This window comes from Zosterops lateralis (assembly GCF_965231275.1).
Source record: "Zosterops lateralis genome assembly, chromosome: 4".
NCBI lineage: Eukaryota > Metazoa > Chordata > Aves > Passeriformes > Zosteropidae > Zosterops > Zosterops lateralis.
Window position 1 is genome coordinate 62,192,161 of NC_139765.1, and position 27,315 is coordinate 62,219,475.

At 36.3% G+C, this 27,315-nt stretch overlaps 1 protein-coding gene across 2 annotated transcripts in view; it reads left to right on the forward strand.

Moving 5' to 3' along the window:
- PHTF2 (putative homeodomain transcription factor 2) overlaps positions 1-25,184 on the forward strand; it is a 62,390-nt gene extending 37,206 nt beyond the window's left edge. For both annotated transcript variants that reach the window (XM_083860273.1, XM_083860274.1), the window contains 12 exons: positions 43-207; positions 5,014-5,215; positions 6,318-6,476; positions 9,250-9,468; positions 11,484-11,612; positions 12,860-13,132; positions 14,282-14,413; positions 15,391-15,477; positions 16,542-16,697; positions 19,830-19,925; positions 22,266-22,391; positions 23,140-25,184. In XM_083860273.1, coding sequence (XP_083716399.1) covers positions 43-207; positions 5,014-5,215; positions 6,318-6,476; positions 9,250-9,468; positions 11,484-11,612; positions 12,860-13,132; positions 14,282-14,413; positions 15,391-15,477; positions 16,542-16,697; positions 19,830-19,925; positions 22,266-22,391; positions 23,140-23,160 — 1,765 coding nt within the window. In that variant the 3' untranslated portion in view covers positions 23,161-25,184. The remainder of the gene's footprint in view (positions 1-42; positions 208-5,013; positions 5,216-6,317; positions 6,477-9,249; positions 9,469-11,483; positions 11,613-12,859; positions 13,133-14,281; positions 14,414-15,390; positions 15,478-16,541; positions 16,698-19,829; positions 19,926-22,265; positions 22,392-23,139) is intronic.
- Positions 25,185-27,315: the final 2,131 nt, after the last annotated feature.

Consider the following 27,315-nt stretch of genomic DNA (forward strand, 5'->3'; position numbering starts at 1 on the left):
ACTTACAAAACTACCTTCCCATTTTAATCTCTTCTGCTGAAGGAAATTAAGGAAAGCAGCACATTTGGAAGTACATAGGGAAGGAGATGGCTCTAGTACCACAGATAACACACAGGAGGGAACAGTGCAGAGCTACGGTACAAGCACCTCTTGCAGTATTGGCGCTGTCTTCAGAGATATCTGGCATGCTGCTTTCTTTTTATCAGGGTTTGTATTTATTCAAGGCTACATATGTGTTAGAGATGCACTATCCCTTTTCTAATTAAGTAAATATTGATGTAATGATTAATCTTCTGTTGATCTAGTTTCTGCTCTTAACAGCAAACTCATCTGAGTATTTGAAAATGGATTAATGTGTTGTTTCTTGAGTTTTGAAAATGCTGATGCAATAATTTTGAAAAAATATTGAATTGTCATAGAATAATTTGGGTTGGAAAGCACCTTAAAGATCATCTAGTTCTCTCCCCTTGTCTTAGGTAGGGGCAACTTCCACTAGACCAGACTGCTCAGAGCCCCATCCACTGTGGCCTTGAACACTTCCAGAGATGGGGCACCCACAGCTTTTCTGGGCAACCTGTTCCACTCTCACCACCCCCACAGTTAATAATTTCTTTCTAATACTGGAAACTAAACCTGCTTTTTTTTCCATTTGAAACCATTGTCCCTTACTACCTGCTCTTGTAAGAAGTCCCTCTCCAGCTCTGGAAGATGCTCAAAAGATGTCTCTGGAGCCTCTTCTCCAGGCTGAACAACCCCAATTGTCTCAGCTCCAGCTCTCTGATCATCTTCTCATGCCTCCTCTGGACTTGTTCCCACAGTTCCATGTCCTTGACATATTGGGGGCCCCAGCTGCTCCAGGTGGGATCTCATGAGAGCAGAGTACAGAATTAACTTTTAGTTAAATTATACTTTGTTCTTTTACTACACTGTGTAAGCTGTCAGGAAAAAAATCAACTTAGTTTCTCAGTTTTAATCCAAAGAGAAAAATTCAACTCTAATTTAACTTTATTACATTACCTCCTTGTTAGTCCAAGAGAGTGGTTATTCAGCTCTGTCACTGTCATCAAATGACATACTTTTTCTTCAGGATGCAAATAAACACTGATTTGGCTCCTAAAAAAGTTCTTTAAAAACCCATTCTATAGCTCTATAGTGCAAGACATGCTATGCATGCAGCATTTTGACTTCTATGTATCAGCATTTATAAATAAGTGAAAATATACTCAAAATAGTATTAAATTGAGAAAGGGATAATGCAAGTTGTTACATTGATGTTTTGTTGTGCATGCTGCATTGTAAATACAGGAACACTAACATGTCTGTCGTACCTGTGATCCGTGCTCTTAACCACTGGTAAAACTTACATTATGTTCTGGGAGTATCTACTGGAAACCTTGGACAAGTTTTAAAAATGTTTAAAAGTGTTATAAGAGCAGAGTTCATTTTACTTTTTCCTGTGTGGGTTAAACTCTCTTTGATAAACTGTGGATCACAGTGATGGGCACCAGAGCTGTTCTTTGGGTCTATGGGCATTGCTCTCTGGTATGTTTCAACTGTAGTCTTGTAAACTTTTTAATGTTTTATTTTCCCTTCGTTGAAGATACTGATCTGCAGTAAAAAGAGTGTTGGAAGATTATTTTTTTCCTTGCCTTTCCTGCTGTTGGGCTCAGAGTATTTTCAGTTGGGAAGGGCTGTGTGGAACTTACCTTAAAGACTTCTTTAAACCATTTAATGAGAGGTAGTGTGTGTACATATGTAGATGTGAAGCCTCCATGATGACTACTTAGTATATACAGTATTTTCAGAGGAAAAAGGACATGGAGTTACTGAGAATGCTGTAAACAGCCCTTAATCCTTTGTTACCCCACAGGCACAGTTGTTTGTATGTCTAGAGCCTTACAAACTTGTCCAGATAAAAAAACCCCTTTTTTTTCTCCCCAGGGGAACATGCAGTTCAGTTTCTTCATGTAATTTTTTTCATGGTAATGCAAACAATTTTGTCAGCATAATGGGAGTGGAGCTGGGAATGAGGAAGCAAGAGCGCAGTGTGGAGTACATTGACTCCTTTGTGATGTTGCTAAAAGAAAATCTTACGAAATCTCAGTGCAAGGAAGCTTCACAGCTACACCTGTCCTGTTTCTTAAGAAATACTTGAAAACTCTTCGGATAAGCACATTAGAATGTCTTATATAGAATGTCTCATTAGGGTTTATTTTCAGCAGTTTTTCACTTACGTGAAATCTCTGACATACTGTTTTCTGGAATTTTAAGTATAGGTCATAAATACTTGATTTCAGATTAACGTCAGAAATTATGTTTTCTGTGTTAGGGCAGGACCCTGTGTACCTACACCTTTTGCCTGTGCTCAAATCATTGGTAAACTGGAACTGTGTATTCAATAAATATCCTTTGATTGGCAGAACTCATTCTGACTTAAAAATTATAATTCTAAACTTTAATGCAGCACAGGGGCAATTTAGAAAATACTGTTGATAAGCTTTACTTGAAAAGAGGGCATTAGCCAAGCAGGTGATTTGTTCAGAATGTAGTACAGATTTGGGAATTTGCTCTGCGTGTGTCCTTACTCCAGTGGAAATCTTGTAACTTCTCTGAAAGTTTTGTAGTGGGAACAGAGGGGAGAGGGTTTCTGATCAACCCCAATGAAAATACACTGAAAGAATACTTGAGAGTGCAAATTCACACTGTTCCAGAAACTTTATTTGACTTTTCCTTAGTATTTTCTCTGGCTAGTGCATGAATAAGACTGAGAATTCATTCTTGGTTTAGCTTTTGCATATATTCAAGCCTTTTAAGACTTTGTATTTATTCCTGGTGTTCTTTGTTTTACTCTAAATAGTTTTAATTCTAGCCTAAAATAGTAAAAGTTGATTAAGGATGTATGTATATGTAGTAATTCTAGAAAACCATACATTTTTGCCTGCTATAGTTTGTTAATGTGAGGTGTTTGTTTGTTTAAACACATGCACAAAAGCCCAGATGTATATATTTCTAGCTTCAGGCTTACACTTAAATTTAGGAAGTCTCACAAAAAATAGCTTTGGTTTCTCTGTTAGAAGCAAATAAAGACTTCTGTCAAGCTCCCTGATATTTAGAATGAGCCTTAGTTGATACCAGACAAGTAGCTTTGTGATTTTAGCACTCAAACATTGCTTGAGTAGTGAAATCCCATCTGAAAAAGTTGTGCATACTTGCATATGTTCTTTCTTTCTCTGATCTATCCTTATTCAGCTGTTTCAGGCTACTTCTTATAGCTTTAAAGTTTTGTATAAAATGTATAAGAACTTCTCAAATGAAACTTGGAAGAGTTGTCCCATTAATCTGTTCATAAAGTTTAGTAGCTTGTGGAGGAAGTGTTTCTGACTGGATGTGTGTGTGTGATGAGAACTGCATTTACCTCTGCACTGTTAGAAAGAGATTTTTTTAAAGTGCTGAAATGTCATTCATTTAATGAATGACAGATTAGTTTATCTTGATTCCTCCTTATTGGAGATAATTTAATTTTAGTTCTACTTCCTCAGTACTCACAACTGACCTTACTATTTTGCAATTAGTTGCCACTGAAGGGCAGTCCCTTTGCTTTAAAACAACTATAAATGTTAGCTTTTTTCCTAGTTAGGGTGACAAAATGAAATTAAAGGTGGGAAAGGAAGATTAAACACCTTAGTAACATTGTCTCTTCTCTTGATCATTTTGTCTGCATCCCTCTATTCCATTTTTTCTGCAAGCCATTATTTTGTGAGCTGAATTGGTCTTCTTTTGATTTTTTCCCCCCTACTTTATCCAGCTGTGCCTGGCCATTTTCTGTGTTCAGGACTCCCCTTTACATGTGGGATACCTTATCTTGGAAGGAATGTGAGGCGACTCTCCAAATTCTCCCAATTTGTTTGATGTACATATTAAAGAGGAATTTAATCTTGGGCTGTGTAATCTAAGCTCTCGCAGAATGCCTCAGTTCTTAAAGAGAAAGGCAGTGCATATTCCCTCAACAAGATCAATTGAACAGATTCTTGATATTTCCTTGATCTATGCCCAGTGTTCTACTTGAAATAAAAATAAATTCAGAAGCCTTATTTATAACACTTTCCTCTTGTCTTCTCTCCCCTCTTTTTCCACCAAGCCGCCTGAGAATCTAAGAACCAAAATTTAATTTACTTTGACAATACAGAAGCTTAAGAGAAGAATAAAAGTCCCTATCAGTAAGGTAGCAAGTTGCTATTCCTCTTCATGCCTTCATCCACTGCACTTTCTAGTTTGGGAGTATAATCATGCTTTGGGAGAACCTCTTCTTGCATTAGGTAGTCTTGCTGGCACATTTATTGTCTAGGGCCTTGATTCTGGAGGATGTTATGGGAGACTTTCCACTGTAAGTGGTCTTGAGATTTTGTCCTTTAGAAAACAGCTGAACTGGTATGTTTGTAAGAGATATTGAAAAATGTTGCCTGGGTTGTTGCTGGGTAATACAGAAAAGAGTAGATCTCCTGTTTAGGAGGAGTTGTCAGCAAGCAGAGTATATTCAAAACAACATCAAATATCAGTGTACAGAGTACTAAACAGCATGTTTGTTTGCAGCTTCACGAAATTGCATGCTTGCTTTGAATTAGTAATTATTAAAGCACCTTCTAGCCATACTTGTTTTATTTGTCAAGGTAGAATAGAGGAGGTGTCTTTTCCATTTTTGAAGCTTGTGGTTTTTCTATTGCTAAAGCTGCTGTGAAGTTTTATTTTTAAAACAGGTTTCCTTCTCTTTCAGTAGCTAGTGATATGCATTTCTTTTACACACTGACAGTTTATAACAATTTTAGAAGAGGATAATGGGTGTTATTTAGAAGATTAAATAGTAACAAATATTGCATCAAAATCAAATGTTAATATGGTTAGTTTGTGGACATCTTAGTAAAGGTAAGGCATTGGTTAATAGGAATAAGCAGAATTTAGACTGAGAAATAGTTAAGAGAATAACTAATTTAATACATGTATTTCTTTTAAATACAGATCTAAGAAAGCAAAAAACTCAATAGATAAATCCACTGAAACTGATAATGGCTACGTGTCCCTCGATGGGAAGAAGCCAGGTAAAGGCAGTGAAGAATGTGTGCAGGGCCACGAACGTCGCTGTGAGGTGATCAGGCCAGAAGAGACTGGGTGGAGCCCTTCCACAGTGAGAGACACCTTGAGCAACCACAGTCACCACAAAGTAAGTGTGTTTGTTGCTTTTTATGATGCCTTTGATGCATTTTTATCTACTGTATTCTTAAAAATATTTTAAAATTTAAATTAGGTTTACGATCCTGGAGCCAAAAAATTATAGTGAGTTGTCTTACTTCATCCTATTCCTGGCCTTTCCTTTTTCTTGTAGGAGCAAGCTTAATGATGTTTAACATTCTTTGATATTCTGTATTTCAATGCACAAATCTCTGTGCTGTGTTTTATCTGTGGGTATTTCCTGACCAGGTAAATGTTCTGTTCCTTATCTGAGAGTCTGGGCTTCTATGGTCTGTCTCTGTGATAAAATAAAAGAGATTTTGGATTACTGACAGTTTGTAGTTTTAAGGTCATTCTGAGCATTCATTTGCTTGTGAATCATCTTCCATTTCCTTTTTTTTTTTTTTTTTTTTTTCAATTGTTCTGTGTGAAAAACGGGGAAAGCAGGATTTCCCTCCTAGTGAAATTGGCAAGACTCTCTATAGTGAGGAAGAGAATTGAGAGGGAATAATAGAATCATTACAGAATCATTGGAAGTGATCATAGAAGAAAGCAGAACTTTTAATTTGTCTGGATCTTATTATCTCCTGGATGTCCTGTATTCAAAGTAACACACGTTAGTGACCTCAGTATTCAACATGCATCCTCTAAGCACTTCATCCTAGTAAGAGGTGGTAAATGTTAACTTTGTAGTGAATACGTTGATAATTCAATATTATGCTGTTACTTTTGATTGGTTGGTTGGTTTGGATTTTTTGGTTTGGTTTGTTCTCTTTTCGGATATGGTACATTTTCTCTAAGCCCATCTTGGCATGTTCAGTTTATGAAAAATCGCATTTAAAATAAGAGCATCATAATCTTTCTTGAGGCTAATGTGAGCTAGGCCTTCCTATGAAAAAATGTTTTTGATGCTACAATTTCTGTTCCGTAATTCCTCCTCTGCCAATCACTTTTGAGTCTTGAAAATGGATTAATATCTGATTTAACTGAGCACAGATACCAAAGCTGTAGAAAAAAACTTGATTTCACTAGTTGAGAACAAGACTTACTAAATATGTCTCTGTGCCTTACCAATACTGTATTTCTTGCACTAGGATACTCACAGGACTGTGACAAATTTATCAGATGAAGTTTCTAGTGAGGAAGGGCCTGAAACTGGCTATTCCTTACGCCGCAACGTGGATCGCACCTCTGGCGACTGTACCCTTCGCAACAGGAAGTCTCACCATTATAAGAAGCATTACCCTCTGGAGGTATGTTCATTTCTGTTGCTTCTTGCCTGTAAATTCTTAAAACCACTTGAGTTCTTATTGAGTAAGGTACATTGAGCAAGCAGCTTGCATGTACTTGCATGCTGGCTGGAGTTAAACTATGACATTTCCATTTTTTTTTTCCTATATCAGATTTTAGGAGTCTGTAAATTGAAGTCATGCTAGTGAGGAACAGAGAAAATTTTGGTTTTGTTTTTGTTTAATGACTGTTTTGAAATTAAGAGGTTGTAATCTAGTTTCTTTGAGCTTCATCCTATTTTTCAATTTGTTATAAGGAAACTAAAATACGTTCAGTAGATTATGCTTCAGGTTGTGGTAACTCTGTTGATGTCTTGTGACACCAGTTATCTCCTCTGGAAATTTGCTTTGCTGCAGAAACAGTAGTAATTTGGAATATGCAAATTTTCAGCATGGTACTATTCCTGCTTCTCTCCATTTAATATTTTGGATTCACTTGCTTTCTTGTGGAGAAGTTCGATTGACTCTGAGTTTTCATTTTCTTGTTTGTTGAAACAACAATATAAAGTCTTGTCATGAAACCTTAACAAAATTGTTTAAGTGTAAAAATACTGAAATTTTAAGAGACATTACAGTTACAGCTTTACATTACAGCTTATAATAGGGGAGTTCACAGATTCCATATTAGCAGAATCCTTAATTGTAAGGACTCAGACATTGAAAGAGAATGGGATATCTTATTGTGGTTTTGTTTATTTATTCATAATTTAAAAAAATTACGGTGTTTGCTAATGGTATGCAACTTCATAGATATGGAACACTTTTAAAAGGCTCTATTGCTATTTTTTCACTAACACTGAGCAAAGAAAGCAAAGAGTAAAATCAGCACTGACAAAAGTCCACTGACAGATCGGTTTGATAGGCAGAGTCTCATGAGTAAACTCTCTACTTCATATAGGAAAAGTGTATTGGAAGGATTTGGGTAGTGCTTGCTCTGATCACAACTGCAAAGCCTTGATGCTTTGCATAAAAAACATTATTAAATTAGCTATTCTTTCAGTTATTTCTCACAGACTTTGGTTAGAAAGCTCCAGAATGTTAATTAATCTCAGCATTTAATGCCTTGCATGTGTGGTTTGTGATAATGGCACTGTTTGTTTCATGTTACAGAAAACGTCCCTTCACTGTGTGCTTGTGCAGCCAAAGTGCTTCACAGGAGGAAGCAGAAAGACACCATTACAGTTGATTGATTTTCTTTTTCAGCTTAGATATATTTGAGTGCTTCAAAGCCAGGGAAGACTTTGTAGATACCTTCAGAAACTAAAGAGACAGAATGTACTCCATGTTCAGCTATGGCAGTACTGTTTTCACACTTATTCCCTGTTCACTGATCTGACTGATGCAATGAAAAGAGGAAGCTTTTCTTTCTTGATACCAACTCGCCTCCCCCACACCATTACAAAAGAAAAGCAACAATAGTTTTCAAATCAGTGAAAGCTTTCTTTGTATTTAAAAGAAAAAAATTAGTAAGTCAGTGGATATACTCTCAAATTCTGTCCTACATTTTCTTTTATCTTAACATTTACGTGTCTACTTAATTGTTGTTTGAGCAAGCTATTTTTCATGTTCTTACTTTACTAACTTTCAGCCTCAGTGATATCCAGTAGTGACTGCCTTCTATAAATATCTTTTTTGCTTTAAAATAAATATACTTCAGACTCTTTCTGCATTGATGTTATCCCTCTCTTTGTAAAAGGTAGAGAAGGAGTTCAGATGAGATTTTTTCTGAACATTTCTTTACAAAATTATTTGCATAAAATACATTAAGCATGGTTTTCAGAAAAAATGAAGAACATTTCTTCACATAGTAAAGGACTATGAATAACAGTAAGTTAGTATGTCTGCTGAAACAGTACTTAATTTTTTTTTCAGTGTAAAAAATTGTGTGTTCTCAAGATAAATTAGTAGAAAGAAATAAACTTGGCGCTAAGAGGGAATGGAAATTGCCAGAGGGTGGCAGTGAGAAGACTGATACTGCTTTTAATACCACACCCCTGTCTTGCTGGAAACAGATTCTGTTTATTGTATAAAGTAGTGTAAATTCTACATTATTTTTCTGAAGAGAACAGTGGATTGTTTCATGTGTATGCATTGGGAAATTTGAATATCCCAAACTTAAGATTTTTCTTTCTTTATCTAAGAGCTATGTAAAACTTAAGTTTACAAAGGCATACTTGGTTGTCAAGTGCAGTTTGTTTAAAATAATTAAAATTTTATGTCTAACTGTGCACATTACACATAAACCTGGCTTAACTATGTGTACCCTTGCTTATTTTTCCCCTCTATACCTGATGCATCTTACTGTGTCTTTGAGTATGTTAGTAGTAACAATGTGACTTTAGAGGACTTTGAGGGTGAGTTCCTCAGAAGTTTGAGATATAGCTGGAGTTTGGGGCTCAATAATTGCTGTTCAATTCTAAACTAATGAGCTCTAAAAATCTGTGAAGTAGTTGTTTCCTTTTAATAATGAGTATAATTTGATTTTTCCGTATGTGAACCCCTCCCTAAAAAGCAGGGGCCATGGACTGTTGCTTTTTGGTACAGTATCTTAAAGTATGCAACCCCTTAGATACACTTGCAATAAACATACAAATCTTTCTGATGACAAGGAAAATGGATTAGAACCTAAAAATCCAGATAAATACAGACTCACTAATCTGAACTTTACAACATCTCTGCCAGGAAATGATGCCGAATAAAAGAGCGGCATTAATTCCAGTGGGTGTTTGGGTTTCAGGATACACCTAAATCAGGTACTAGCTGCAGTTCTCGGTGCTCAAGCTCCAGGCAAGACTCTGAGAGTGCAAGGCCAGAGTCAGAAACAGAAGATGTGCTGTGGGAGGACCTCTTGCACTGTGCTGAGTGCCACTCGTCCTGTACCAGTGAGACCGACGTGGAGAGCCCTCAAATGAACCCGTGTGTGAAGAAGGAATTCAGAGATGACCCATTTCATCAGGTTGGTACCCAGCAATTCTGGTTTTTTACACTGCAGAAGTCTAATGTTATCTGTTATGGGTCACAGAAGGCCTGGGAGAAAGACCTATATTAGATGGAAGTAACAAAGCCAAAGTGAGTTGTTAGAGTAAAAACAAGTAAAACTTGATTTCTACTACTCAGTCATTAATTTGTCAAAAGCAGAGGGTATGATAATCTATCAAAATAGCCTATAGAATATTTGAGTATTTGAATCTTAATTCTAATTTTGGGTTAGTACTGATTCATTTAAGTTTCCTCTGTGATAGGTGGTTCTGTTTGGTTGTTTATTTTTCTATTTTGGGTTTTTTTTCCATTGTTTGTTTTTTTTTGTTTAATTTTTTGTTGTTTGGGTTTTGGTGGGTTTTCCCCCACTTTTGTTTTTCTCTAGTGGAACTGCTTTTTATAAGCACTTATCAGACATCTTTCTGTTTGCTTATTTAGAAATGTATATATAAGAAAAGCAAACAGAAGGAAAATGTATGCTTTTGTATATGTGTGTATATATTATATCATGGGTGTATTATACATTTCTAAATTCTATTTGGTTATAATTTTTTTTTACCTTAAAATTAATAATAGCAATTTGGATTATTTTATGCAATCTTTTATATTTTTTAAATTTTAGTTCTTACTGCTTACATTCCATAAAACACTAAACCTAGGAGTAGTGAGTTGAATTACAGTGTGTGTGTATATATATATTATATATATATGTAGACTTGAGGATTTATATTGATTTAACCAGTTGAGAATTTTTCTATTTGATTGCAGATTTGAGTTTCAGCTGCTGGTGTTGATACTCCCTCTAGAGGGAGAGCTTGGTGAACTGTGGTTAAGAAAAACCTGCAACAAATATTTACACTGTTTTTATATTATAAATAATTTCCTCTTCACCCAGTGGAATTAAGAAGGAAGATAATTGAGTACTCAGCAGATTACAAAGATTTCAGGTCAATACTTACAAAGAAAGCAATAAAATTAAAATAAAGCTTTACTTTTAATCAATGATAATCAAAATCTAAAAATAATACCATGCCCTTGCTAGCACCACCACTTCCAGTGGTTTGATGCACAGTGCCAGGTGACTAAAGCTGAAAGCAAATTTAATCTCCTGAATGAATGGGATAGGAGGGAGACAGGGCTGAGGAAAATCAAGAAATGGCCACAGCAGTACTTGTCACCTCAATGTTTTTTCTATATCCTTTAGTTCTCACTTGGCTCTGGTTTGGAAGAAAGGTCCCTGAGCCCTAAGTGCATTCAGAAGATGAATTAATTAGATTTCTTGGCTCTAGGAGCTGACTGTAGTTGTGAGACACCTACTGCTCTCTGGGGCTGGCCAGACTCACTGTGCACAGGGGTGTCGTTATGCATAACAAGGATTGTGAAGTGTACAACTATCATACAGAACAAATTAAAAAAAACTGTTTCCCTTAGGCTTAACCTGAGAAGAGTGCTTTTCAGAATGTTGGGGGTAAATAAAAAAAATTAAATGTGTCAGAATTAAAAATTACATAAGTAGAACTTTGTTTTTATATTTCTCTCTTCTTCAGTATTTTTGAGTGAAAAAGAAGCCAATAAATCCGTAATCCCATTAACTCATCCTAATTAGAAAATGGAGTATAGAGAAAGATTTCTGTTCTCACTATTTCGTATTTCCAGCTATTTCTTGGAAAAGAAGGGGATGATTTTGAGCAATGAGGTTAACATATAGTAGAAATAAATGCCATATAGCAATATTTGTGTCAGTCTAAATGGTGTTGATTTGGTTTTTTGGTGGGTTATTTTTTTTTTTTTTTTGGTTAGGGTTTTTGGTTTTTTTGTTGGTGTGGTCGTTTGGTTTGTTGTTTGTTTGTTTTTGGGCAAATTTTTGTTTGTTTTTTTGTTTTGGGTTTTTTTTGGGGGGAGAGGGGGTTTGTTAATATATTGCTTACAAAGACATATTGACATGAAAATAGATTTTTGTTTGTGATGGAGGGTATTCTTTGTCTTTCCCAGAGTCATTTGCCTTGGATCCACAGTTTGAATCCAGGACTAGAAAAAATAAGTGCAATTGTATGGGAGGGTAATGACTGCAAGAAAGCAGATATGTCTGTGCTTGAAATCAGTGGTATGATAATGAACAGAGTGAGTATTTGTTTCACTTTATGCAAATATTGTATTTAGAAGTGTAACCACTACCTCTATCACCACTATCAGAACCAAGCTTGGTTTATGGTTGGCTGGCGAGGTTGTTGGTTGGTTTGTTTGTTGTTGTTTTTGTTTGGGAGTTTTTTTGGGTTTTTTTGTTGGTTGGTTGTGGGTTTTTTAATTTGTTTATTTTGTTGTTCATGTTATTAAGTATCTGTTATTCACATTGTTTTATGTCTTACATCACTTTGATTTACTTGTTACTACTAAATTAAAGAGCTACCGGATCTTCTGTGTTGGGATAATAAAAGCTGTTTGCATTTTTAGGCACTTGCTCACATAGCCAACCTCAGTTTTATTGATAAATGCTGTGAATATATGAGTTTGTCTCCTTGATTTCAATGAACAAGTAATTTATTGGCTTAGGAATATACAGATCTGAGTATCTGGATGCTAAAGTTAGGATTGGAAAAGAAAGCTTTCCTCTTTAGGAAGCAAACCTCTAAGAGGATGAGTGGGATGTTCTCACTAGTCCTCCCTCTTGTTTCCTAGTACTCCTCTCCAGGAAACAGTTGGAAATGCATTGAATTGATGTGCTCTTTTTCAATATAGACAACGTGGGTATTTTGTAGGTTGCTCATAAAATCCAAGCATAGCCAAAGAAAACTCTCACTAGTTCTGACAAGTTGATACTCACTCTCTCAGCTTGTTAAAAAGCAACTTATTCACAAACCTGGTTCTGATCTCTGCCTGACTCAGAGACTTTACAGGTTTGGATGCCATCACAGCACAGAGAAACTCAGCAAGCCATAGCCAGCACAACAGAACTGCAGTCCTGTCTGCACTGTAAACACTTGGATTCCACTAAAAAGGTCACAACCTAAACCAAACAAAAATAGAAGCAACATACAGGATCTAAGCAGCCCAGTCTGATTGGCCCACTTGGCTAATTCAGCATTCAGTGAATTTTTAATGCAGGAATATGCACTGGAATTTATCTGCAGTGTTTTATTGTTGTGATTAATAAATTATTTGTCTTACTTGGTTCCTGTGCATTAAGTACTCTTTGAGGACTTCCAGGTTTTTAAATAGTAAAATGTGAAGATGATTGGTTGAAGTTTTCATGCAATTTACCAGATTATAAAGTGTTTGTGATAAAATAAAAACATTGATATTTTGTTTATCAAATTAATGACAAAATCATTCCAAAATAAAATATATACCTTGTTTTCTTTTGTTTTTAGGTGAACAGCTATATACCAGGAATTGGCTATCAGATTTTTGGAAATGTCATATCTTTAATCTTGGGTTTAATGCCCTTTGTCTTTCGACTTTCCCAAGCTAAGGATTTAGAACAACTAGCTGCACATTCTGCCACTGAGCTTTGCATGACTGCATTTGGATCAGATGGAGATGTTCTGGTTCTCTCAATGGTTATTATAAGTTTTGTGGTCCGGGTATCTCTAGTGTGGATTTTCTTTTTTCTGCTCTGTGTAGCAGAGAGAACATATAAACAGGTATGGATGGACAGCAGAACAACAGACTTCGTCTAAAGCAAACCAAGGTTTAATGTTTGTGTTTTTTGACTTTGTGGATATTTTAAACTTGTTTTCTTCAGCACGCTCTGAGTCATAGATCAGTGATGAGAAACACTTCAGTGGGCTTGCAGTTTAGGAGATGACTCAGTTCCAGTGGACTGAAGTCTCTGAAGCTAAAAGGTTTTTTTTGTTGGTGGTGTTTTTTTTTTTTCCTTGAGAGAATTTCTGGGGGCAAACTGGCTCAATGCATTAACCCAATGTTTAGTCGTGTTCCAGTTTGTTTCATGTTTCCACAAGGAGTAGTTGTTTCTGGAAAAGAGCTCTATAAATTTCCAGTGTGTTTCATTCAAAACCTTCAATTCACAGAATCATAAATGCTTTGGGTTGGAAGGAACCTTAAAGATCATCCAGTTCCAAGCCCTTGCCATGGGCAGGGACACCTTTCATTAGACAGGTTGCTCAGAGCCCCATCCAACCTGGCCCTGAACACTTCCAGGCATGGGACATTCCAAATAGTTCTGTCCATCCCTGGCCAAGGCCCTGCCTGCTTTGTTGTTACATCAGTTCTGTAGCTGGAGATGGTGGGAGCTGCTCTCTGATGTTCTGCACCATTGCTTGCTACTGCAATTGAAACTTCAGAGAGCAACCTTGCTAGCTGCAGCATATAAATACTTGCTGGTCTGTAAAAGAAACATTTTTATTCTTTCTGTTCTCAAATCATAGCCAAAATATGTGATGTAATACAGTAGAATGGAATTAACCTGCTTCTAATAATGATTTCTATTGAAAGGAACTTTGGTGGTATAGGAGCTCTCTAATGCAAATAATTGGCAGGGGTTTTTTTACCCCAAATACTAAGAGCATGGCAGATCTATTCTCTAAAATTGGAAGAAAGGAACTCAAAGTGTAGCTAAATTTTGTTAATCATTAGAATGTGGAGACTTTTAAAATGTTTTAGTGTATTTCCGCTCTTTAATAATATGCTACATTTACTTCTGGTTTATATTACCATATTTTAATTTACACTGGTATGGTGTACATTAGTTTGACTTATTTAGTGAAGCCTTTTCTCTTTTTTTTTTTTTTTAGTACCTCTGAAAATCATTTAACTTTTTTTTCTCTCTGCAGAGGCTACTTTTTGCCAAACTTTTTGGTCATCTAACATCTGCCAGAAGGGCAAGAAAATCTGAGGTACCTCACTTCCGCTTGAAGAAAGTGCAGAATATAAAAATGTGGCTTTCTCTCAGGTCCTATCTAAAGGTAAAATAATGTATATTTTTGCTTTAGTAAGTTTTTAACACATTTAAGAAATTTTAAATGTCTGAAAATAATGTATGTTTATGTTCTAACATAAAATTTCTCCAATACTGCTGATGGAAGGTAGGTGATGTAGTCTGAGTATTTCCTCCTGTACACTTACCATGGGTGTGCATAAGGCCCAAGTATGTTTCACTTCTGTGACTCTGGGCCAGCAGTGCCTGCAGGCAGACAGATTTTGAGAAAGTTAATGTGTGGTTTTTGCCTTGGATTAAAACCTGAGTGTGTTCAGAATTGGAGTATTTTCTTAGTAATGCCATCTGAAAAGTTATGTGAATATGTTGGGTAAAAAATGACCACTTGTAGTCTAATACTGACAATATCTTATTTTAAGAATCTCATCAGTTGGTGTTATTAACACAAGGAATTTATAAAGCAAGATAGTTCTTGTGTATTTGTGCTGTGAGTGTATGGGTGCCAGGTGAAGCTAGAAATTATGCCCAAGTATTATCTGTAAGACATTCTGATCCCTGAAGTCTCCTATCACTAGTTTTTACAAGAAGAAAAAGATTTGTGAAAATATTAAGAAATTATGATGTGGATTCTGGAGATCATGGAAAGCAGGAAGTATAAGCAAACAAAACTTAGTGTGGTGCTTGGTGGGGTGGAAGGAGGATAACATAGCTTGGATAATAGAATGCAGTTTGGGTGTATTAAATTTCTGCATATGGTAGCCCTGCTGTAGAATATCTTCCCTTCTTTCCTTGTAACCACACTTGTATATTCCACCTTTTCCTGTGCCACCAAGAACATTTATGTAATAATGTGGTTAACAGAAAAGTGGTCAGAGGCAGGTGTGTAGGGAACTGACTCAGCTGAGAAATAACCAGAGAAGAACAGTGTGATTCTAAGTAGTTATGCTGAACACCAGTGCTGACTGGGTGGGGTTTCACTCACATGTGCATATCCTGTATTTTCAGCGTCGAGGTCCTCAGCGCTCAGTGGATGTCATAGTTTCATCTGCCTTCCTACTGACTATCTCAGTTGTGTTTATCTGTTGTGCACAGGTGAGGAAACATTACTTGTAGAGAAACAGCCATGACTTAAATAGGTTTTTAAAACAATTTTAAGTGTCTTTTGCATGGGGATTTCTAGTAAATTAGAAGACCCCAGTGAAAAAACAGTATTAGCTATAGAGCTTTTTGGAATAGAGCTCCATTTTCTATGGTCATTTAATCTACTTTAGAAAATTTTTCAGTAATACCAAAAGCAAATTTTGTTGCTACAAATTAGAGGAATCACCAGTGGTGTGGAGTCTATGGAGGACAAGTGGTGGATTCTACACCTGGGACAGTATGATTCCTGGGGGTGTCCTGTGCAGGACCAGGAGCTGGGTTGATCAGTGATCCTTGTGTATCCCTGGCAACTCAGGATAATCTGTGATACCACTGTTATATGTTAAATCTGTGTCCCCCTTCATTTTTCATTGTGGTTTTTGGAACTTTTTTTTTTTTTTTTTTTTTTTTTTTTTCTCCCTTCATTTTGCATCAAAACACACTTCTGCAAAGACAGTTGATACTGACCTTGGTTGATGCGTTTTGTGAGAAACAGGCTTGTTGGCTATATTTGCCTGCCCTCTAGTGGAAAATCTTTTAGTAACCAAATCTATGTTTAAAGAAGATTTCTGTTGCTTAAGATTTGTCTTTGAGCTTCTTTTTCAAAATATAGGGGGTCTTCTGAATGGCTTCTGGTGGCATTTTGTTTCCAGTTTCTAATTAAGTCTATTGTGTTTGCCTGCTAAGTAACTGTAAGTGTTTTATTAAGAATGTAAGTTACATAAAATTTAGTACATTTGAGGGTGTATATTTTTTAACTCATGTAGTGCCTTAGCAAGTTTGAACAGGAGTTTAAAATTGTCTTAGTGTATTTTTTATCTTTTCTCAGATCTCATATCTCTGATACAGTGTTGATCTAAGATTGAGTCAAATTTTATAGGCCTAAGAATCATCCATGTATTTATTACTGGGATATGTTTCTTGAAGTTGTGGAGATACTTAGCTATTTTATTGTATCATAACGTAATAATTGTTTCAAATTAAATTTTGATTTCTTTTCTCTTTTTTTATTTCAGCTACTTCACATGCATGAGATTTTCCTTGATTGTCACTACAACTGGGAACTCGTAATTTGGTGCATTTCTCTAACCCTTTTTCTCTTAAGATTTGTTACTCTTGGATCTGAAACAAGTAAAAAGTACAGCAATACCTCGATATTACTTACTGAGCAGGTGAGAATTTGTACAGACCTATGTTTATATATCTAAACAACTCATTCAATCTGGTAGGTCTCAGGCCTTGTAGATTTATTAAAATAGTTTGGATTAGGGAGTTAATTATGGGGAAGTGAAGCACCTTTGCAACTCAAAGCTCAGTTTGAGATAAATGTTTGACTCTATCCCAACTTCTGTTTAAGTGAGTGGGATTAGAGGTACCATCTCATTTGATATAATTTAACATCTAACAGAACACATACATAAAAAATAATTTTTAAGTATGGAAAAAAACCCCCTGGAATTTCAGTGTTGGCTGAGTGAGTAAAAGATTTGAAAAAAAATTTAACCCTCTATGAAATGAGTTGCTGTTTCCAGTCCAATAGCTCAGGGCTGCTAGATTGCATGGGTTATATATAGCCTCTTCTAGACTCCTTGGAAATCTTTTTTTTCAGTCATTTTTTTGAGCTTGGCTTTGGGTCTGTGTGTGTTTCTTCTCAGGAATGTTCTGGTTGGTGTTTGTACTTCAGACTTCCCTCTCTCCTCTGCCTGGCACTGCTGGTAGTTTTCCAAGCAAAACGTGTTCAGTTAGTGTTAGGTTAGAAAGAAATCTCTTTCTTCTGAAGTTTCACACTAGTACAAAACAATCCTTTCAGGGCAAGGTAATTGGGCAGTTCCAGAAGCCGTCAGAGGTTTCCTACAGAAAATGTGTTAAAGTAGGAGAACAAAATCTTCCATGCTGTGTGTCCCAAAGTCAGGATGTGAGGCCTGTGACAGATGATACAAATGACTCATTCTGCCTTTACTGAAGATAAGGTTGGACACTGAGAAGCTTGACTGCCCCTCTGCCTTGTCCTGAATGAGAGATTTTGCCCAAGTCTGAAACCTCTCAGAGTTCCTGAGACTGGAGATTTTCCATTGTTCTGTTGATCTTTGGAGTACAAGTAGCTGAATGTCCCAGGGAAGTTTGTCTGCTGTTTCTGCAATGAAAATGGAAGGAAGTATTCCCGATAAGGATTGGGAAAAAAAATGCAGAGAGCAAGGGGAGAGAGATTGTCAAGCCTTTATTTTGCTTTAATAGGTTTCTATACTATGCTCTTCCTGGGAGTCAATGTTTGAACATTTTAATCTAGCTTGGATATTGAAAGAAACACTTCCTGTATGTCCTCAGATCTTTAAGAAGTGTTATGTCATCAGACACTTACCTTTGCATTGGATGCAGCTTACCCTGTTACAAGTCTTTTTCCTCAAAAATGCTTGAGAGCTTTGTGAAATGAAAGCCAAAATAGAATTCACAATTGTTTCTCAGAAAATTAAAAGGATGATACACTTCACCATGGGTAGGACTCATTTTAGAGTGGTTTCACTTGCTAGAGCTGGGTACTACAGCATATTTACAGTGTTCTTGAGACAGACCCATGGAAGTCTAAGATTCTGGCTTTTCAGGAAAGGTCAAGCCCAAAAAACTGACTGACACTCACTTTATCTAAAAGAGCACATCTGATCCAGTATCCTGGAAAATGGCACACTACAGTTGTTAGGCTTACTGAGAAGGAAATAAAGCTGAAAACAAACAGGAAAATACAACAACAATGAGAAAAAAAGAAATTAATTTTAATTCCCAGATGCAATTTAAATGCTCCACAGATAAGATGAAATTGAAAATTCTACTTTTGCCAACAGAGTTCCGGACACTTCTTTGTACTTTATATTCAATTATGGATTTCATGATTAGAAGTCATGATGGGAAACTAAAAGGGATTTTTTTTTGATTTATGTTGTTTGGTTTTTGCCAGTTTTGAATCTCAAAGTAAGTGTGGTAGATGGCTGTGCATGCACACTTCTTCTCCTGATGCCAAGTTTGTTATTAAAATTAAGGAAATCATAATCATTAATCATCTCTTAAAAAAGATTTGAATCTTCCTAGGGTTTGCAGGGTTGCTAATTAGAGCCTTCTTGCATTGTTGAAATCAATAGTTTTATTTTTAAAGATTGGAATCTCTGTGGCTCTGAAAACATAATTTTAATTAAAAATGCAATGGTAATGGTTCAGGAGCTTAATATGCCTTGGAATGCATAGATTTTGATTTTTAACCTGTGTAAGAAACTTAGAGTAGACTTTTTAGGGAGATCTGATAATTTGTTACTTGTTTTAGATATCTGTGGCCCTTATTTCAATAGCCACCATGCAACAAGGTGGTTAAATATATCATAGCCTCATATAGCATCACTTCCTTTCTGTAGTCAGATAAGTGTCATCTGAAAGGCTACTTCAGCATGCTGCTAAACTGTTAATTTTTTTATTTTGAAAGGTGTCATCTAAAATAAAAAGCTTGTGGATTTTCAGGACATTTTTTCCTTTGATTTGTTTTGGTTATGCAATAGAAAAGAAAAAAACTTAGCCTTTCTCTGATCTAGGATATCATGGATAGGTTGCTTGAGAATGAAAGCTGATGTTTCAAAATTGCTAAAAGGCTGAAAGAGAGATAGTTTGAACTCTTAACTTTCTCAGAAATAATGACCTAAAAAACTCTGCATCACAGAAGTATTGAAATGTTCAATATGCTGTTCTCCTACAGCAATGAAGAGTTTAATAATTTTTCAAATATTTCAAGGCACTGGAAAGATTGATTTTCTGCAATCAAGGTGCTCATGAAGTACTAAATTACACTTGAATCTTTTAAAAGAAATTACACTTTAGCAGAGTTATGGTTTGGAATTTCATTCTGCTCAATAACTTTTGAGGATGTTAAGTCTTGTAAGGTCTGCCCACTAGTATAAAAACCTTCTAGGGATGAACTGTCAAACCTCAGGCAACCCTTGAATGAGGAAAAGAAATTATGCAAACCCTACCTATGTTGGTGGTTTTTTGTGCCTAATTTATAGATCAGACTAAACTTCAAAGTTGGTGCTATAATAATGTCAAATGTAATTTGTTATATCATAGAGCATTGTATTTTCCTGTGGTGCTGAGCCAGTACTTCTTGAATATTGAAAAGGAAACAAAATGTTGGCTTGCTTGCAGAAATGTCAGTGCAGTTTTGTCATATGGTTGCTGAGTAATCACATTGTTGAAATATTAAATAGTTCCAAATTAATTCCTTTAAATTCTGAGTAGGTGGTGATACTTGTTGTTTTGTTTTAAATCAGATAAACTTGTACTTGAAAATGGAGAAAAAGCCTAATAAGAAGGAAGAACTGACACTAGTGAACAATGTTTTAAAGCTTGCTACTAAGCTATTGAAGGTAAGAATTAAAATGACATTCCCATATTATAAAAAAGAACTAGAATAGATTGGTTAAAGAGTCACTTGTGTTACTTCTGCAGGCAGTAGGATATGCTTTGGTTTAGATTTGCCCTCATACCTCTTTCACAGGGATGCTGCTCGTTCATACATACACTGCAGTCTGTTATGTTGCTGTCATTGTAGATTGCAAATTATTATTGCATCCAGTAAGCTTTATTCTTAGCTGTATATTAGCAGTGTGAGAGAAGGTACTGCAGGGTGGTCAGGATGATGAATGCTTGGGAAATAAATGATGCAATTTTATTGTCTGTTTTGAGTGTCAATGCAGAGATGATTTAAGACCTTGTGGCCTCACTCTACCACATGCTGAATTTGGGTCCTTTAGCCTGTTGATTCCCATGTACCAGAGAGCAGCCCTTAAAATGAAGTTAAAACGCTCTTTAATTTAATCAGCCAGGAGCTGAGGTCAGAGTATTTCTTCTGGTTAGATGAGTAACCTCCACCAGCACACCTTGAGCAAGGTGTGTGTTGGTCCCCCACCTCTAAAAAGATACACAGCACTTTCCATGAGAGGACAGACAGAGTCAACAAGGCCTCAGAGCTGACAAAGCAACTGCTTGAGAGTTGTGCTGCAGCAGCAGGGAGAGCTGAATAAATCAGTGACCATCTCCTGGTGTAAGAATAAAGGACTGCAAGGCTTTTAGGACTTGCTTGTGGAGCAAATGAAAGGAAGATTTCTCAATGCATTGGATGGTGACAGGACACTGTGGATGCAGAAAGGTTATCTGGATTCAAGGAGAGACTGGCAAAGAATAGACAAAGCCCAACAGGTTCAGGGTATCATCTCATGAGCAGAAGTGTTTGTGTACTGTGGGAATGTGGATAGGTTGGATGCTGATCAACTCTTGATCTAAATTGCTTCCACTGTTTTCATGCACTTCTTGGTGTTTCCTCTTGCCAAAAGTGTATCAACTCACAACCTTTTCCAGTGGAGAACTTAGCTCTTGTGGCAGAAATCCCAGACCCAGGCCATCATTTAGCTACTGTGAGAACATACTGAAAAGTGAGATTTCCAAGCCACCTACTATGAGCTTTAAATAAACTCTTGGTAGTTGGTGATCAGTACAATTACATACTTCATTCCCAGTAGCTAAATGAGCTCATGGTTTTTTTAAATTTGATTTTGGATGGTTTTGGTCTTTAAACTTTTATAAAGACTAAATTCTGTTGAATATTCTTACTGTTTTCTTACTGACAAAATGGTAAGATGAATCCAAAATCTAAAAACTTTTTCCATGCAGAATTTCTCTGCTGTCCTCCTCAGATTCATGTCTTTTTATCTTTTGTATTTGCAGCAGAGTTTTATATGACATTACATCTAAATGAAAAGGTTGTTCATTCTTATTTCACCTTTTTGAAAGAAGAATCATAGCTTTGAAATTCTTCATTTCTAAGAAAGGGTTTATAAGGCCTTTTTCAAGGCCTAGGATGTAATGCAGGAGAGGGATGAAGATGAGTTTAAAACTAGGAAATATAAATGAGTAAAGCAGTGATAGTTGGTAGACTTTATATAATCCACTCTTATATTTTAGAACTCCTTTCTCCTTCCTTTATTTGACATATTTCCAGGCCAGAAAAGTTTAAGTGACTATATTCACACAGCAATAATTGAAAAATCGGTGAAACAGCTTCTTTTTTCAAGTTTTGTTGCAGATTAATTTGGGCAAATGTTTTGTTCCTTCCAATAAAAAGAAGAGTAAAATATTGGCAGTCTAATAATTATTAGGATTTTTTTCCCTTTATCATCCTTTTCTGGCTATATCAATCAGTTATTAGTTTCAAAATTAATGGAAAAGGAAGGAAAATGGCAATAGGAAAGACATTTTTGTTAATTTCCATAGTCATGAGGTAGTTTTCTGTCATTATGAAAAATCTTTCTTACTTTTTGTAGTTCTGCTGCCTGTCAGTTCTTTTAACACTGAAGGTGATTTCTGGTAAATGTAAGACATTTAGAGATGGTGGCACCCAGCTCTTTATTTTCTTGGCTTCAGGAGCAGTTTGGTAGATATTGCACATGGGTTGCCTCCAATTTTTTTGAGAGTTATTTAGACAACAGCAGTCAACAGTCAGTTACTGTGATATTTTATATCTTTTATCTCTCATAGGATATTTTCCTGCACATTATGTTTGATATGCAGAATTATAGGAGAATATTTTACTCCACTGGGTCTTCAAGACTTCCCAAAGTATCTAATAATGCTCAATATGTATGTGAACAAAATGCCTTTTGTGTCCCTTTTTTTTTTTTTTTAATGTTGCTGTTGTTTTGCCTCATTAGGAACTGGACAGTCCTTTTAGGTTATATGGGCTTACAATGAATCCACTGCTTTATAACATCACCCAAGTTGTCATCCTGTCAGCTGTTTCTGGGGTCATCAGTGACTTGCTTGGATTTAATCTAAAGGTAAATACTTGAGAGGCATCCTTTTTTTTTCCATAGATGGAACAGATAGTGAAGCTTAGTTAATTCTTAACCAGGCTAACTAGAAGATTTAGTGTTTGAAAACTGTTACTAAATTATTAAATTAAATCTATATCAGAAGAATAATGGTGTATTTGTCAGAGCAGCGCTTTGAACTTTTTTTTTTCATTTTGCGGCTTTGTAATTTTATTTAGTACGCTTAATTACAAGAATTCTTAGACATAAATACAGAGACACTTGAACACAAATACAAGATCTTCCTTAACTTTTTTTCACATCCCAGATTTGATTTCTCTCTTGAGCTCCTCACTGTTGACTCTGTAGCTCTTTAAGGGGGGCAGACAGAGCTGGCTATCCTTGCCTTGCACTGCAGTGAAGCTTTGCAGCAGGAATGGTACTGCTGTGACCAGTCCTACAGTGTTGGTTTGTCACTGCTGAAGGACTCTCTGTCCCCTTAGATCCTTCTCTCTGGCCCATCCTGAACTGGAAACTATTTCAAGATTCAGGTTATGAGGCAAGAGCTTGTAGTTGGTCACAAAGCCCTTTATTGGCCATTAAGTTTGCTTACATCTTCTATCTTTTTCTTGTTAGAAGTAAGTGGATGTAAAATATATTTTATTGTCTGTCATTAGAAGATGTAGCAAATGCAGTAAAAAGAAATGTGGTATTGGGTTCTGGTAAACAGAAATAATTTTAGAAATAAATTGATGTACTGCTCTAATTTTTTCAGCTTTGGAAGATCAAATCTTGATGGTATAGAGAGAAGATGAAAACACAGTGTTACAGAAAAGCTCATTGATGGACAAAACTGCCTCACAGCAGCCACTGAATCTGTATTTCAGAAGCTACAACCTCTTCAAGGAAGTCATTTGGAAAACAGAAGTGTTTACATCTGTCTTGTGCAATCTTCATATTTATTTCATCTTCTCACTGGTTTATGTTTGTTTTAGTTGACATTTATGTTTTATTTTTCAAATTATTTGCTTAGTTTTGGAAAGGGTCCGATTTAGGAAAGGTCAAAAACTGTGTGTCTGAGAGTTTGAAATCCTGAAATTCCATTACACTAAGTTGCTGTCTGTTGTTAAAGCTAAGCCAATGCTGGACATTTTTAGTTACCAGTAACACTATATGGAAGTCATTTGATTTTTAATAGTGTGGTAAAATTGCTTAGAATATTTCATTTGCACCAGTCATTTATGATGGCAATGTCAACAGATGCTTGGTTGCAATAGAAAAGTGAGATACTGAAAAAATACTGACAGTACAGTATGACAGGTAGCAAAAATGTTTTATATTGCTATTAGAAACAAGTGGGAATTTCTAATATTTTGAGTAATTCCAGGATCTAAACCTCATATAGGCTGCAGTTTAAATATCCTGGGATATTAAAAAGGTATTATATAAGAGGTCAACAAGTGTTCTTTGATAACACACTTATTAGAGCAATAATTGTAAATGGTTACCATGCTGTATAATATTTTGATAAAAACTGAATATTGTATTTATTTGAAATACTGGGCTGTTCTGCACAGCTCTGACTGTGCATGTGCACTTTTTATTGTTACTTTTAATGAGAAACTTTATACATATAAATGTATATTAATTGGGATATATTATGGTGAACTATGGAGCAGTATGTATTATATGTTGAAATTGAATATTTAAATAAGCAGATTATTTACTGGTGAAAGGAATGCTTTGAATGACTGAGCAAAAGATAGATAGATAGATGCTCTCCTCTTGTGCACTATAGTATATGCCATTCATACCACATTGAAGTTTAAGAACAATTAAACACAAAGAACAAGTTGCTCTGCTGAGCAGCAGAACTACAAACCCTGGTATTTGGCAGGTTTGTGTCTTGAAATAACTCCCATTCCTCCCCAGCAGGTGTCATTCCCATGTGCTTTCTGCTGGGCTTTCCAACACCTCTCCCTCTGCCTCCCACAAGGACCAGTCATATTGACTCGTGGTTCTTCAATGTGACAAAAATGTGTCCATCCCTGTGGAATTAAGTAACTTGTAACAAACTTTCCTTCTACTGATTATTTTGGGAGGATTAATACCACCAGGCACAAGTATTCTTATATTTTATGTTTCTAAAATACTGGCTTCATACTGAAATATGACCAATAATTGTTGACAAGAGTCTGGATATTGCCCTATGTTTACTAATTTTCAGAATTCTGAAAGATTGGAAGTATTGAGTCTTAAACTTATGTGGTATAAAAATATTTTTATATATAAAGCAACACAAACAAGCATTTTGTATTTTATTTGCCTCTGTACTAATGTTTAATAATGACCAAAGTGCATTCTGGTTTTTGGAAGAATGTATTACTGGAGCTTTAAGAACATACTATATTTAGTTTCTCATGTGAAAACTTCAGCTGCCTCTGATCTGTTTCTCCTTTCTCTGTTGTTTGACGTTGGAATTGTTTTTAAAAATTAAGTACATTTTATACACAGTTTTTTCCAAATTATGGTACAGACCTACACAGAACTTAATTTTGCACAAAATATATTTAAAATAAAAAAAAGAACAGCGGGAGTTCTATGGGTGATAAAAGATAAGGCTGTTGCTTTTTACAGCCTGTCTTTATTACAAAACCATTCTTTACTCTAGAGTGGAATTATTTTTTAGAAATGTGAAATAGTGACTTTATGGCTTTCATTACTTTAGAAAAAAAAAGGTGAGAGAAAACACTGCAGTTTGGGTCGAAGGTGAAATTAGTTTAACCATGTATACCTCAGCAACTCGCACTGTGCGGTTTGTTGCACTAACAAATGGCGGCTTGGGAAAGTAAAACATTTGTGAAATGAAATTAAAAATAATAAAAACCTTTATTTGCTACCCTTAGGTATATTCGTTATGTTAAAAATGAGAGAGGTTTATTCTCCATCCCTCAATGTGGAAAGTCCAGTATAAGAATAGAGGCAAGTAGAAATATGGCAGATCTTGCGTGTTAACTGTTATTTTTTGCCACGTGTTTTGTAACTGAAAGTGTGATCAGGCTTGGAATAAAGCTTTCTATGGTTGATGGTAAAAAAGAAAAAATTATGCAGTGAGCTATATCTTTTAGTAATGTCCACCATATTTCTGTGTCTGCCTGTTTTGATTTAAATCCATATAGTCTGTTTAGATTAAAGCACTTTTGGGAAAGAAACCTGCAGAGGGAATGCAAATGATATAGAATGTGATGTAGAACAACCCAAGTTAAAATACAGGTGAAATGCAGAAAGATACTTTAATAATTTGATTAGTTCTCCATGTTACCATCTAGAAATGAGACATTTAAAACTCTTTGGGTAGCTATCAAATTTAGTGACTTGAAAAAACTTCTCTGGGTTACAGGTTTATTTCATTCCAAGTAACACTTAAGGATATTCAGATTTCAAAGGTCCATCTTTGGCACCCAGCAGCAAACAGTAGAGAGAATTATCTTTTTTTACAGATGGTGGTAGTGGGCTGCTGCTGTTGTCTCTACTGGGTACTTCAAACCCAAGGCATCCAACTTGTCTGTCGGGGAAGAAAAGGAGTAAAAAGGTTGTTGGTGTTGTTGATCTGCCCACTGCTGCCTCCTTAGGTAGACTTTTTTTATGGGCTTCTCAGTAGTGGATTTCACTCAGAAGGAATGTAAGAGAAGACTTTGAAGGAGGAATGCATGATTCTTTGCTCTCAGTCCATAAAGCAATTATGTTTTTATTGCATGCACAAAATAGATCTGTATTGGTGCAGGAGCTGGGGAAGCAAATCTTTTAGTAAGAAGTAGCAGCTGCCAAAGTCATCTTTTCCAGTGTAATTCTTGCAAGACAACAGAGCGAGTCATCTTGAGAAGGTGCCCGTGTTGTTTGTTTTGTTAAAAAAACTTCCACAACAGTCTTCATACAGCTCACCACTTTACTGTGGCTTTCCTCGTGAATACTGCCTTTGTACCTTGTCAGTCTTAGGAAAAGTAGTGTCTCAACTGGGTTGTTAGGATCCTGCTTTGCTGACACTTCCTTTTCCTGATAATCACCCCAGTCATTGGTGATGGACAGAGCCTGCACATGTCCTTTGAAGTCCCTGTATGGGGATGTTGAGACAGAAGGTGATCTTGGCAATTCTGCTGGGCCTTAGGGAGTGTCTGACCACAACACACCAGGAGGTTCCTGCATTGCCAGTGTTCCTGACTGAGCTGATAGAGATGTTTATGGTAATACCTGTCAGCTCTGCTTTATTTTATCTGCTCCTTTTGCCTATTGCCTTCCTGAGTGAGCAAATAGACCCCACTGGTGACATCAACCAAACAGCTGTCTTGGGAAGGGGGAAGTGTCCAAGGCTGCCATGGACAGTTTGTGAGAGGAGTAACTCAGGAAAGAATGGAAGTGTGATACCTTTGATTCCTGGAACTGACAATCCACTTCTGGTGACAGTTCTGTCAGAGTTGGATATCTGCATTATGAAGTAATACCCCTGAGCCCAGCATTGCCTGGGGCTTGGTGGAGATAAGATTTTGTCGTTAGTGTCTCAAGCAGTCAATCACTGCTGGAGTCTGGCATGTCATGTACATTCTCTAGACACAAAGGCAGCCTTGAGAAGGGCCTTCATATGAAGCTTTTTCAATAGGAAGGGGACACCAAGATTTTCTCCTTATGTGCTACTACTTCCCCTGATAAGGACTGGGATAGGACAGAATTTGTAATGGACAGTTTAGGGAAACAACAGAAATCAGAGGAGGCTGCAGCTGTAAGTCTTGTCCCTTGTTACTTGGTCTTGCTGTGGATGGTCAAATTGCAGGCTGATGGCTTTGTCAACCTGTGGCTGTAGATTACTGCAGCTTGCCCAAATCATCTTGGGGAGGCTAAAACATGTGGAGAGACTGGTTCTAAATGTAGAGAATCCGCATGTCCTGCATCTCAAAGC